This window comes from Pelobates fuscus, chromosome 3 (assembly GCF_036172605.1).
Source record: "Pelobates fuscus isolate aPelFus1 chromosome 3, aPelFus1.pri, whole genome shotgun sequence".
Lineage (NCBI taxonomy): Eukaryota > Metazoa > Chordata > Amphibia > Anura > Pelobatidae > Pelobates > Pelobates fuscus.
This window is the reverse complement of record NC_086319.1, coordinates 390239393-390254406: the sequence shown is the minus strand read 5'-3', so window position 1 is coordinate 390254406 and position 15014 is coordinate 390239393. Positions and strand designations below refer to the sequence as shown.

The window sequence follows — 15014 nt, the reverse complement described above, 5'->3', positions numbered from 1 at the left end:
TTCACTGATCATGTGATCGATTATAGTGCCTGCATGCGAGCAGAAGCAATGGAGGTGAGACAATGTATTTACTATCTGTCCCTAAGTATCAGGACTCTGTATGTTTGCATTGTATGTTACAACAAAACTCACTACAGCTATAAATACCACAACCGTGCACGTCTAAGTGAGTTCTTATTCAAAATTACTAAGCTGAGGATTTGTTTTTTTCTTTCGTTTTGACTCGCGTAGCTTAAAGTATTGAATTCCACAGCCAGTGCTATATAATTCCTGTTTAAATGAATGAGTCGCCAAGAATCACTGGCTCAGTTTGTAATCATAAAAAGCATGAATAGGTCATACAGCCGTTTACCAGTCCTTTCTATTACCCTGTATAACAGCTATGTCTTCCCCAAAGTCCCGGTTTGGTTTTCTAGGATAGTAGTCCGCAAACTTTGACACTCCAGATGTTATAGATTGCATCTCCCCCTATGACTGTAAGAGCATTATTGTAGACGTAGTCCACAACATCTGCAAATGTGCATTCCTTACCCTAGTCACTGTTTAAGTGACTCCCCTTCCCCCTCGAGGGTTACAAGTAGCACATCCTGTGCCAGGGGCGTACCTGGAGCATTTGGCACCCGGGGCGGATCCTTTATTTGGCACCCCCCATCCCCTCCCAACTTTAAAATGTAAAAAACTGCAAATTTTTTTTAATGTATTTGGCAATGAGCAGTGTTTGTATATTTTTAACGTAAGCATGTTTTTGTATGGAGTTTGTGTGAGCGAATGTACGGGTGTGTTTGCACGTATTGGCATTAGAATGCTGGCGTGCATTTTTCTGTAGTGTGGTTTTTTAATATGGTGGTGTCTTTTTATGTAGCGTTGACATTTGGATGCAGGGTTGTCTTTGTGTGTAGTGTAGACGAAATGCTGAGATGTATGTACATATACACATATACTCACATATACTCACATACAGATACACAGACACACGTACACACATGCAGTTATATAGAAACACAGATACAGATACAAACACACATTAACAAACACAGACATACAGATACACATGTATAAGTGTGTGTTTGCCTAGTGGATGCAGTGTGTGCACATGTATAGTGTGTGCAGTGTGTCTAGTGTATGCAGTGTGTGTATAGTGTGTGCAGTGTGTGTATAGTGTATGTTGTGTGAAATAAGTGTGTAACGGACCGTTTCAGCAGACAAGGGGTTAAAACCGCTTAGACGATAATCCCCTTTGTGAGACAGGCACAGCTACTGTAGAATCACCAAAACTCACGAATTGAATACAAGAGAATGCACCAAACTCCCGAACTGCATACAAGGGAATAAGGTAGCACTCCAAACTCCCGAACTGGAACCTCACGAATAGCTGCTAGCAGACGAACAGGAAAAGCTCCCAAGCGGCTTACACTCCTGGCAATCAGTCTCTAACAGCATACAGTGAATCCCCCCCTATAACGAGACAGAGTGTTGAGGGTCAAGCAGTGGTCTGATTTATTCAGGGCCACCCGCCCAGTATTTATGCAGGTCTCCCACCTGGTGGACACTCCCCTAGGGGACCAGATGGAAGACTGTAACAAAGGACAGACAGGCATCATTTTAGGACATAAAGTCACCATACTTTCCCACAATGCATCCTGGATTCCTCTCCTCTGCCCTGGAGATAATTGAGAAGTAATTCAATTATCTCCCAGGACAAAGGCAAATCGCCATTATGCACGTGGTGAACACAAATACAGTAAAACACCATAAAATACATAAAGTCATCTTTTACACATAACACACAGACATTTCACATATCCCCAGATAGCTGGGATCTGAGCGTACATAACTACCGAAAAGCGCTCAGATCCTATTCACACAGTTCAATTGCCATGGAGCCAAAGTCTTTAATTACACGAATTGGCTCCATGGCATAGCTATCTGGGTTAAAACATTCACATAAAATAAACTACCGAATGCCCAGGTGTTTGGCTAAATTGTACCAAATAGGAACCAGGGGGCTGGAGGCTCAGCAGTGCCTGCACGTAAAAGTGTCCGCTTTTAGTGCACTGACTCCGGGCTGAGCACCGCGGCCACCCAGTAACAGTCAATTAAGCTGCGGTTAACCGCAGCTACTGAGTGGTCAATTGCCGGCACACGCCAGCTTCCCATGGCTCTGGGGAGGCTGATAGAAGGCTGTTTGTTCGGTAGATAGAATCTACCGAACGGCTGTGCAGAAAGGAAGGAATAAATCTTTCTGCACAGTAAAATTAACCGTTTAACTGTCGGTCCATAATCCAAAGGCAGCAGGCGGGCAACCAGGCTCCTCCAATGCAATGTGGCGAGATTGCTCTCATCACAAAGTGCTGCCACTTACCTGCCCGTCCCATCCTCCTTGACTGGTGGTCTGGTGGCACAGCTTTAGATGGGCAGTAAGGGGGCCCAGAACTCTGCATCCTCGTTTCCCATCCAGCAGCAGGGTCCTCTGTTCTCGCAATCCGCGAGAGCATTGCCGCGAGTTGCTATGGCAACAGAGGACCTGCTGCTGGATGGGAATGCTGCCCCTGTGAAAGTTCACCCCGGGCACCCCCCCTAGTGAGTGGCACCCTGGGCGGACCGCCCCCGCCGCCCCCGGCGCCCCCCCTTTAGTACGCCACTGTCCTGTGCTACTGTGTCTCTGCGGCTGGTCCAGCCTCCTTGGGTGAGCTTGATGAGCTCAGTCAATACAGTGTTTTCCTATAAATGGGGTATGTCCAGTCTTTTGTAGTAACCACTTAGCCACAAACTCTTGCCAAAGTTAACGTTGATATGTTTTTTTGCATTTTTTTAAACTAAAACTACACTTTTACTGGTGATTTCATCGTCATGATAAGTTTTACTGTTTTAAAAACACTCATATTTGTGTTGAGCGAAGTCTCCCGAGTATAACAATATCCCCCCATGTACAGGTTTTATGGTGTTTTAGAAAGTTACAAGGTCAATATAGGGCTTGCCCAATTCAGTTTGCCAGATTGGTTTGCTGGGTCTATGTTGTCTTTTGAGACCATATGGTAGCCCAGCAATGTGAAATAACCCCATCATGGCATACCATTTTCAAATGTAGACAACCCACGATATTCAAAATGGGGTAGTTCCAGTCTTTTGTAGTAGCCACTTAGCCACAAACGCTGGCCAAAGTTGGCGTTTTTATTTGTTTTTTGCATATATATATATATATTTTTAAAACTGCATTTTTACTGGTGATATCATCGTCGTGATAAGTTTTACTTTTTAAAACACTCATATTTGTGTTCAGCGAAGTATCCTGAGTAAAACAGTACCCCCCATGTTCAGGTTTTATGGTGTTTTGGCAAGTTACAGGGTTAAACATAGGGCTTGCCAATTAAATTCTCTGGACTATCTGCCTAAGTTGCCAGGCAGGTCCCTCAAATTATAATTAATGCATTAAAATAATTATGTAGTTAATAGTTAAATATATTTGTAGAGTGTGTGTGTGTGTGTATGTATATATATATATATATATGTATATATATATATATATATATATATATATATATACATATACACACATATATACGTACATATACTACATGTGTGTGTATATACATACACACTTTTATTCCCTATATATGTATAATATATTATAATTAAAGCATTTTTTATTATATATATATATATATATATAATGCATATATATGATTTCATTACAAGTATGCATATATATGATTTCATTACAAGTGTATTTTGGGATATATGTATAATATATATATATATATTTGTGCTCGGAATTTAATACGTAACGGATAGAATATCTTTAATACATAACGGATAGTGTCTTTAATGAAAGTTGGTTGAGGTGTTGCTGAAACCAACGTACGAGTGGGCCTGTAAATAAAAGAGGGCCCACCAAGGAGAATTGTAATGCTAAATGGGTGTAGGTGGGTGGGGACAATCAACTTGAACAGCAGAGGTGAGTAGGGGCTGGGAGTTTAAGTAAGGGAATTTACTCCTCCCACAAATTCAGGCCTGATGGCCTTTCTACTTGTGCTCGGAATTTAATACGTAACGGATAGTGTCTGTAATGAAAGTTGGTTGAGGTGTGTCGAAACCAACATACGAGTGGGCGTGTAAATAAAAGAGGGCAAAAGAGAACTTCGAAGAAAACATACTTTATTACATTTATTACAAAACTTAATTCCTGAAGGCTTGTTGAAGCTCTCTTTCTGGTCGTGGTACGTACGTATTGTATATGGAGGATTTCTATCGACCCAGTCTCTTGACGATGTGGACTGGGGTGTTTGTGCTAGAGGCTGATGAAGCGGCTCCTATGCGGAAGGAGTGACCAGAGAAAGAACCTGGGTTGTAACCCAGTTTAGCCAGTAAGGTTCTGACGTGGTTAGTTTGTTGAAGGAAGCGTAAGTTCGTAGTGATCCTCTACCTTATTGAGGTGTGAGGTTTTAAGGCGTGATGTGTGATGTCACTTTGGCAAACAACGGTGAATTCTCTGGGTCTTAAAAAACGAAGAAAGCTAAACATATGGCAGATTTTATCACCAGGTTGGTGTTGAGATCGAAAGAGGATTAATCGAGAAGATTGCCAAGTAGTCTAAAAATAGGCCCGTCTATTGGTAGTCTGGTGGTGGCAAGTGGTACAGAAACCTTCGAGATACCCTTTAAGACTTCTTAATGGGGTATGATGACAAGAAGGGGGTGTTCAGGAAAGTTAGTGAGACTGTGGTGCTGAACCACGTGAGGTATAGTTTAATGTTGTTGTGTGAAAGTTTTAAATGTAAGTGACAGAAGAAGGCAAAAACCACCATTGTTTGGATTGAAAAATCACCTTGTAATCCGAATTCTGCTGTGAATTTATTAAATATGGTAAGTTCACTACCGCAGGTGACAGCTGTTTTAGGTGAGAGTGCTTGGTGTGTGAGTGCCCTAGCGTGGTGCATTAGTGCGTTTAGTCCAGGATTAGTTCGTGAAACTGCGGTGTCCTGGATGGCTGACGGTGGGCCGTAGGGAGTGCCTGGAAGAATACCTGAAATTGAGAGCGAGATAGTGCATCAGCAGCTGTGTTGTGGATGCGAATACAAACTAAGTGGAACTGGTCGGTTGCTGCCAGCCAGGTCAGCTTGCGAATCAGCCGCATGATGATAAGAGAGGATGAGCGCCCTTTGTTAATGATATCACAAGCTGCCGAGTTGTCAGAATAGCATTTTACTGCCTTGCCGGACCAGAGATGACCCCAGGTATGTGCGGCCGCCCCGATGGGGTAAATTCCGAATAGAGCTGAAATCTCTCTGAATCCTGGCAAGGCATCCGTCTCCGGCCAGTGGTCCCTGAACCAGTGATTACCAAAGATCGCTGCGAAACCCGTGTTGGCTGCGGTGTCAGTGTGGATAATGGGTGAGGAATCAGAGAGAGAGAAGGGATAAACATGGAGATATCGTTCCACTCAGCCAAAACTTTCCCCACATAAGCAGGTCAGCCTTGGCATGTTGGTCCAACGAAATTGGGCAGGAGTCCGGTACCCCATGTAGCAGACATAGCAGCCCGGATACAAATGACCTTCCCTCCGGAATGATACGCATCGTTTGGTTTAGGAACCCCAATAGGGACTGAAGTTCCCTTCTGGTGCATGTATCACTCCGCAGGAACATGTCCATCTCTCCACTAATGCGGGCCAATTTGTCGGGAGTAGGGCTGGCTCGGAAGATACCAGAGTTGAGCTCGATCCCCACAAAAGTTAATTTAGTAGAGGTGCCGATTGTTTTGGTGGGTGACAGGGGTACCCCGAGTGTGAAAAAAAGCGCTGAGGTGCTGCGGAAACTGGTGGGTGTATGTGTACCTGGTTCTATTAGCAGGCAGTCATCTGAATAGTGAATGACTGAGTGACACCTGAGAATGTTCAGGAGCAGCCAGCATAATGTCTCTGCGAATATGTCAAATAGTTTAGGGCTGCTCCTGGGCCCGAAAGTGAGTCGTGTGGGAAAAAAAAAATTTCCCTCGCCATTTAACCTCGGGCAAGTGCCTGGTGCATAGTTAGTAATTTGAATGCGTTCGTGATTTCCGTTTGCTAAGGCAAGTGTTGCTACCAGTTGATATGATGGATTGTATTGTGTCACCAATTTTAACGTATTGTAATGAAAATTCTTCGGCGGGTATGAGTGAGTTAATGCTGGGAACAGAATAGGAGTGTGGTGCCGATAAATCGGTAATTAGACGTATTAATTGGAATATTTGTGAACTGCTCCGCCAATGGATTAATGCGCCAGGTGAGGAGGTGAAAGGGCCGATCATGAAACTGACATCGATTTCAGAGGATAGAAGGGTGTCTGTGGATAATGGGTCATGGCAGGCTGACAAGAGGTTGGGACATTCAAGAGTGCCTGAGGGGATGGCCACGATACCCGTGAGGAAACCCTGTGAGAACTCCGTGATCCAATATTCACCGGATGTCTGTTAGAATGTGAGCTTAAGTAAAACCGGGTTGTTAATGTCAGTTATTCATTTGTTGGTGGGACAACCTGGCCGTGCACATGGTCTTGTATGTGCCCTGAAGTAGATGGAGCAGATGTGCAACAGTCTATAGGCACTAAAGCTGCATGACCCGGCATTTAAAATTGCTGCACACATGAGCCTAACCGAGGAAGGAGATGGGTCTACTCAGTTTATCCTGTTGACCGCCCGCTTGTTTGCTGTGAGGAGTGAAAGAGTGATAAGCTCCCAGCACATCTTGAGAGGCGATGAGCAACGACACCAGACACACATCCTTCCCGTGTAGAATTTCCTACCTTATGGAGTCTGGGACGGAGTGTGCTGGTGCAACGTAAGGTGTCCTAGCTGTGGCTGGTAAAGGAGGGGGAAGTAGAGGGGAGCATGGTGGTAAAGCAGACTGCTGGGGTGGGGGCTGAGAGGCCGGGAAGGTTACCTGGGGAGGCGATGGCACTCTCCACATTAGATAACCTGGTGTTTAATGTCTGCAGGTTGGCCAGAATAGCTGCGAGGGTGTCCTGAGTGCACCTACATGCGCCCGATAGCTGTCCTTGAGAGCTAGTGTCTGGCCTGGGCTCGGGGCCTGGTTAGTCTATAACTCTCGAGAACGTAGGGGTAGAGGGAGCAAGAGATTTGCCTGGAGACTTGGGCCTGACTGGTGTGAAGACAACTCGTCGATGGGGGCTGGATTTGTGACATACTGGCAATGTAATGGTGAATTAGATTTAGTAGGGGCGTAGGAGAGAATGGAAGGGTACAAGGGGGGGGGAGGGTACAGGTGAACTGGTCTGTAAGGCTAGTGCCAAAGCGATAAACTTAACTGTGAACCAGTGACAGATGAGGCCCTGCTAATGCCGAGTGGCGGTGAGAGGCTCTATCTATGATTTGGCCGAGGGAAGTTTGTGGCCACTAGCGTGGTGGCGGGGTGTTGGCCTCTCGATGACTGTTAAGAGATTCAAAAACGTGTGGCCGTGATATGTGAGGCCCTTACTGCGGCCCTGTAGTAGGGCTACGAGGCGTCTAGCTATGATTTGGGCGTGGGGCCGGACCTCCGTGTTGAGGTGGGGAGTAGGCCTCGCGGGAGCAGGGTGTTACTTCGGTAAGCTAGGGCCAGTGCCTAGACCCTAAAAGCCAGTTCACGCACCTGCTTGGGGTTGTTTAGCAATAATAGATATGTAATGAGTGGGTACTACCCTTGAGTGAGGTTATAAAACAGTTACTTGATACTTCAAGAGTCGGCTTGGCAGCGGCAGGTATCGTAGAAGAACCTAAGGGGTAAGATAGATGTTGGTGTGTTCGAGCGTAACGTAGGTGCATATGCTTGAAATGAAAACGAGAGGCAGTAAGGGGTGACTATTTAGGGGGGCGCGGCGTGAGATCCTGAGTGTGTTGAGGGATCTGGACGATAGGTCCGAACTGGGACAAGTCTCTTAGACAATAGAGAGAGGCTGATTAAGGCCTTAGGGGACGAAAGTGCTAGTATCGAGTAAGAACGCAAATACCTGGTAAAGGAGTAGGGTACCAGGTTTAGGTAGGTTGAGCACTGTCTCGTTTATTTGGAAATTTGAACGTAGGTCTAAGTAAAAATTTAGAAAATTCTTATAAAACACAAAATAATCGTAGGATAATCGTGATATGTAGAGACTGCGTACGGTCTTTGTATGAAAGAACCGTAATGAGTAGAGTACTATACCTGAATTGTGCGTGCAGGTACTTGGATGAACGTATGCAGTTCGTAAGGAGAAAAAACCTGTGGACTCCTAAAATTACGTCAGAACTAGGGATTCATACCAGCATATAATTGATAAAAGGTGAAACCAGTTTATTATAGTAAAAAAAAAAATTTTCCCCAGGGGACCGTGTTGACCGGACATATAATGATAAGGAAATAAGAGGGGCCGTACCTTTGTGACTTGTTGGAGTTAAGGCTAAATGAGGCCTTGACATGATTGAACTGAAGTGAGTAATATACTATACCTGATTTTGTATAGCCTGCGTTCGACTAATTAGTCGCACGAACCGCAGAAGTGCACGAAGGGGTAAGTATGCACGAACAGGTAATGTATTTAAGTAAAGGGAGCCTACTCCTAAGTTTTTAGGCCCGAACGGAGGGAAATAGCTGAAAGCTATTTCCATCACAAAGCTCACGTGAAAGTGCCGGTCTTGTGACCGGAAGCCGGATACCGTGACCTGAGTGAAGCCGGGTGGCAGGGCTGGAGCTCGGACGGAAAATCCTGCTGAACCAAATTGGACTGTTTGGCGGTAAGTTCGGACCGGAAGTGCTGGTTGCAATGGAAACGGACAGCAGAGGTGAGTAGGGGCTGGGAGTTTAAGTAGGGGACTTACTCCTCCCACAAATTCAGGCCTAATAGCCTTTCTACATATATATATATATATATATATATATATATATATATATATATTTTTTTTTTTTATTTTTTTTTTTTTTTATTATTATTATTTTACTTTTTTATTTTTTTACTTCTTAGCAGCCTGGGGGACTGCCTGACAGCTCCATAGACCCCTATTGCCGCCATGTGATCATGGTGATCACATGGCCCTGGAGGGCCGGGGTGGCTGGAGCTGCTCCAGAAGGACTGCTGGGGTCTCCGGCAGTCCCCCCGACCGTGATCTTCGCAGATTGCCGGTCCAGGTAAGTCACGGGCTCCTGTTTGCCGCGGCCGTATTAGGTACATCCACGGTACTTAACAACTTTTTTTTGTTACCTTGTACGTCCGCAGTTGTTAAGGGGTTAATCCTGCAATAAAACATTGTCATTCTGCAGAACAGTAACGTTGTCAATGGCAGGGTTAAAACAGGGGGCACAGGACAGCCAGACCACTTCATTGAGAGGAAGATAACAGGGTTCCTATAGTGTTCTTTTAATACATATGGAGAACTTTGGTGATTAGGGATAGACATTGTGATTAATTAATAAATGTGAATAATTAACAAGAAGATAGCAAATTCAAGGTCCAAATAGTTAACCAGAAACATTTACCCTCTAATTAAAGCGTATGTGTCTCTTTCAGGGGTCTTTACATATTTTACAAAGACCTGCGAAGGTCACATCTCTGGTTAGGGTCCGGTGGCAGTGGATTGCACTGAAAGGGAACTTTCTGCATTCCTTATTCTGCTCCTGATGCTTTATCAGCCAAGAGCCTGGTCAGTGCTCTACACTCAGGCATGCACAAGAGCACAACACTGAGATCTATGGTGGAGACTGATGGTGCCTCAGTGGATCACACGTGACGTTGCCTGGATCCCACAGTTGCCACATGTGATGACTGCTGAGATTGGGAAAAAGTTGACGGTGGAGCTCAGCATCTTGTTAACCTTAGTCCATCTCAAACCTGCACATAAGACAATGAAGACCCTGCTTTATCTAATGCTACCTGTGGATAGTTCACTAATATTTCAGCACAGTCAGCCTGAGTATTTCATATAGATATATACCTTTTGTAGGTGTTAGAGCCAATTTGTTTTCCTGCTTTGCTATTTTGACTTAAAGGGAAAGTCCAGTGCCAGGAAAACAATCCGTTTTCCTGGCACTGCAGGTCCCCTCTCCCTCCCACCTCCCATCCCCCGGTAGGTGAAAACCCCTTCAGGTCACTTACCTGAGACCCCGCCGATGTCCCTCGGCGGTGGTTTCTTCTTGCCGCCACTCCTCCCAGTCATTATGTCGGCCGGTGGGCGATACTGATCCCGCCCACCGGCCGGAGAGACCTAATGCGCATGCGCGGCAATGCCGCACATGCGCATTAGAGCTCCCCATAGGAAAGCATTGAAAATGCTTTTCAATGCTTTCCTATGGGGAATTGACCGACGCAGGAGGTCCTCACACAGCGTGAGGACGTCCAGCGACGCTATAGCACAGGTTTTCTGTGCTATAGAGCAGGAAGTGCCCTCTAGTGGCTGTCTAGTAGACAGCCACTAGAGGTGGAGTTAACCCTGCAAGGTAATTATTGCAGTTTATAAAAAACTGCAATAATTACACTTACAGAGTTAAGGGTAGTGGGAGTTGGCACCCAGACCACTCCAATGGGCAGAAGTGGGCTGGGTGCCTGGAGTGTCCCTTTAAAACAACACATACGCCTTCCCAGACACTTACACATAGAGTTTTAAGAAGATCTTAGAAAGGCCTTGCATCAGTGATAACTTGACTCATTTTGTTTGTGTGTAATTCCTTGTGAAATAGTTGCGCAGTTTAATCAGTAAACATGTGGTGTAATTTCCAAATGATGCTTGCACTAATATGTTCTCCTCCCTTCTTTCTACATTCTTCAGGTCCGTACCTGCCCAGTAGGTACCTATGACATTCCTGGGAACCCTCACTCAGTACATATATTGTTGGAAGGTTACTGCAAGGATGCAGGACATGATCAGTTTGTGGCTGATGGCTCTGTCACGCTTGTACGTGGCCCCCTTACTGTCTTGGTGGACACTGCTGGCCCTTGGTCACGTGATAACCTTCTTGAATCTCTACGGTGCCATGGTGTGACCCCTGCTGATGTTACTCATGTTATATGCACTCATGGCCACTCAGATCATGTGGGAAACCTCAATCTTTTCCCAAAGGCTGAGATACTAGTGTCTTATGATCTGTGGCGTAACGGTGTCTATGTTGCCCATGACTTCCGTGGTGGTGTTCCTTATCTGTTGCCTGGAGGGGAAGGACTGAAAGTGATACCAACACCAGGCCACACCGGTAGTGATACAACCCTCCTTGTTCCTGGAACCACTATGGGCACAGTGGCAGTAGCTGGAGACCTTTTTGAAAGGGAAGGGGATCATGATTCCTGGCGTCAATTAAGTGAAGACCCTGAAACTCAGGAAAGGAACCGAACAGCTCTTCTGAAAGTTGCAGATGTAATTGTGCCGGGACACGGACCACCCTTCAAGGTCATAAGGACTGAGCAGTAGACTGTGAAACCTTTGGTTATGTGGGCTCCATATCCTTATTAAAATGGACATGAATCTCCAGGACTTGAACCAACATGCTTTATTTTTTAGCATATTGTTCAAACAATAGGCAGCATAACAACCAATTTTCCTTGCAGAGGTTATTCAACAAGGAGCTGCGCTGTCTTATCTCCGTTCACAGAGTTGATAAATCATTGCCTATGTAGACCTCTCATCTTAGTTATTATTATTTTATTATTTATATGGTGCCAGCAAATTCCGTAGCGCTGTACAATGGGTGAGACGGTACTCGGAGATAGAAACTATGCATTCATCCCCTGTCACTCCACATATGTGTGTGTACAATGCGGGAATTAGACTAGGGTGCTGCCCAGGTTTTCATTTTGTCTGAATATATTCAACAACAAAAATTTGTTTTGTCTGAACTGAATTTCGTCTGTCTGTTCATTCGTTTTTGGATGAAAATTGGTCATTATTTTTTATTCCGATCTGTGTCGCAGGCCTCAGCTGCATCTTGCAGCTGTTTAGTAGTTAACTCTCTAAATTGGTACCCTTGTGGGATTTGATGTATAAAAAAGTCTCTTAACACCCACGAATGCAGAGTGATAAATACATGAATGAACTTTGCACGAATGATACAGCTTTCCTAGGATCACCTCTTTTAACCCCTTAAGGACCAAACTTGTCACACATGTCATGTGTCCTTAAGGGGTTAAATGGTGGCCTCTGACAATCCAAAATATGGGATACAGCTGAATATCTAAAAGAAAAAGTAACAACACATTGTAATATGCCTTAAAATAAAAATGACCCTTTACTGGAAACACTCACAGAAAAGCAGTGTATATGCAGGCCTTAATTGTGCCTCTGCTGTTGTGGCAGACACAAGAATCTGGATTGGGGGAAAAAAAAAAAAAAGCTTTATTGTGTCAATACACTTGTATAAATAAGCAAGTATAGGTCCTATTAGTTTCGTTCCATAAAAACAAACAATCAATGCCAGAAGATAGCCTGTAACTTCCCTGCCACATCCCTTAAATAGGGCTATTCTCCAATGTCCACTTGGTATGGTGGGCGTCTTCCTTCTGGATTGGTTCCTGCACCTTCAGCTTTCATAATGAAGTGGTCGACAAGATAGCGGCCATGGGAGCCACCCAGAACCATTTCATTTAACTCATGGCCTGTGACGGAATGCCTGGTCACTTTTAACAACTGGCTCCCAGCCTCTAGTCACCTTCTCCATAAAAGAGTTATTTTTCACAGTACTAACCCCTTGTTCAGAGCTATCCGGAGATATAATAAACTTGGGCATAACTATAGGAGAACATATGTTTTTATGGTTATTATTGTTAGGCACCCTGGTGCCTGGTAGGTAATTACATTTTCGTGTCCTCAGTCAGCTATGTCCCAGACACCAAGTTGTCAGGTTGTGCAATGTCTATTGTTTTCATAATAAGCCCCTTTTGGGAGTGTGTGTATATATACCTGTGTGTTTTACCCTTCAACAAGCCTTGGTTGATGTTTGAGACAAGCTATAATCACTCTAGCTGCTATATCCCAGAGGAAAGGGAAAAGCTACAATCACTTTGGCTACACTGTCCCAGGAGAATGGATACTTGGCAGAGATACTCATCCTGATTATAGGGGCTCCGTTACATCTATATTCGATGCGGAGGACCGCTCCTACCGCAACCATATCAGTGTATGTGGAGTGCCAGAATCCATCCAGGCTTTCCTGGGGGAGATGATCAGATCAGTTTTACTGGCTCTCCCTAAACAGGACTGGGTTATTAACAGGGCCTGCTGCCTCTCCAAGTTGCACAATCTCCTAGTCCATGGTGATCTCAATCAATAACCTAATAAAATGTCTACTACGCGGGGCAAGCTCAGGTACAACTATCCCCAAATTCTTAGTTTTGTACTCCCCTTCTAGGCACAGCTGCTGGCCACTCACGATCTACACAACACATGGAAGGATTATGCCCCTCCATCTTTTACTCAATGGTCCACAAATGGTAATCACGTTCTGATATGTGTCTGGTGGATGCATACATCTTTCAGGCCCTAATGCAAGTGGCAGTTGGACAGGTCACATGGTGGTCCCACAATAACCTCCTTTACAACCCATTTCCTGGCTAGGGGTCAAGGACTCTGGAGACTCAACTACTCCATGTTGATCAACCATACAATCACGAAGGCCATAACTCATGCAATTCGACAATTTTTCACCTTCAAGGAAGAGCAACTGAAAAAATCCCTACAAACCTTGGAAGAAAAACAAAAACACACTCCCACTTATTGGCCCAATTAGCATCGATTCGATCAGATTTTCAGTCGTTATCACACAGAACGATAGCTACGTAAACTAAAACACACATACTGTTCCCAAGGTAATCGAGCAAGAAAGGTGCTAGCATGCAAGTTAAAAACTAGACAACAACAAACAAATATACCATATCTACTGGATGCACAGGGTTCTAAAATAAGCAACCCAGACAAATTAGTGAACTTATTTGCATATTTATATAAAAATTTTACTATTTGCAATTAGACCTGACCACTTACTTACCCACAGTGGCAGACATGAGTAACTACCTACAGAAATCACACAATATTGAGTGGAAAATACTTCAATAAAACACCTACACTTTTACCGCAAGCTTACTCTGTAAAAGTCCTTATAATATACACATAAACAACAACAACCAATGGTTGGGTAGGAATAATATGACTGAGGTAGAAATGCTGATCTAATCACTATAAATACATACCAATATGTGAAGAGTACAGAATTTCCCAAAATTAGGAGTAAATTGGATATACAGTAATCTTTGTATTCTGTAATAGACTGTAAAAAACATACAAAAACATATAGTGTAGATTGTTCATGCAAAGATAATTATATATGTTGCACTTACAATAAATATCGCTAGAGGGCAGTACTAATCAGGCACAATAAGACTTGTCTCATGACAGCCAGCAGATGGAGGAGAACCTCTCCAACAGTGAATTCAGGTCAACTGGATGGTGGACTTGCGCAAGGGTGAAGTTAGAAGGTGGGAACTAAATTTTCAGTTCCTCAGGCCGAACAGCGCGTGATGGTTCGCAAGAGAGAACAACTTCTGCTCTGACCGGTTTCCCCAAACAATACTTTCTTAAGGAGTGTTGTGTCGCTTATTCTTCGACTCCTGTTTAACCCCTTAAGGACACATGACATGTGTGACATGTCATGATCCCCTTTTATTCCAGAAGTTTGGTCCTTAAGGGGTTAAATACCCTTTAGTAATGCCAAAGGACAAATAGCTGATGTGGAAATAAAAAGCCACGGTGGCAATACTTTTGGTTTCCACATCAGCTGTTTGTACTTCTTTAACGCCATTAGCAACAGGTTATAAAGCCCTCCTCGAGATCCATGATCGGTAAAGCCCTCCTACGCTATTAAGTTGAAGGAGTTGAGCTGCTCGTTTCCACCTGAGACATGAGTGGCTGCCGCTAAATTCCAGGGGGTGTCCAAGTGTCTATCTCACTGGGAAACGTATCATAAATTACGATTTCAATGGTATTTGGTCCCTACTCGCATAGCCCATATATAGTCTGTGGTGCCTCTGCTCA

At 44.3% G+C, this 15014-nt stretch overlaps 1 protein-coding gene across 1 annotated transcript; it reads left to right on the top strand.

The window, feature by feature from the left end:
• MBLAC1 (metallo-beta-lactamase domain containing 1) lies at positions 1 to 12060 on the top strand. The gene is made up of 2 exons (XM_063446000.1): positions 1 to 54; positions 10767 to 12060. Exons 1-2 carry the CDS (start codon positions 34 to 36, stop codon positions 11400 to 11402), a joined length of 657 nt encoding a protein of 218 aa, XP_063302070.1. The 5' UTR covers positions 1 to 33; the 3' UTR covers positions 11403 to 12060.
• The last annotated feature ends 2954 nt before the right edge of the window (positions 12061 to 15014 follow it).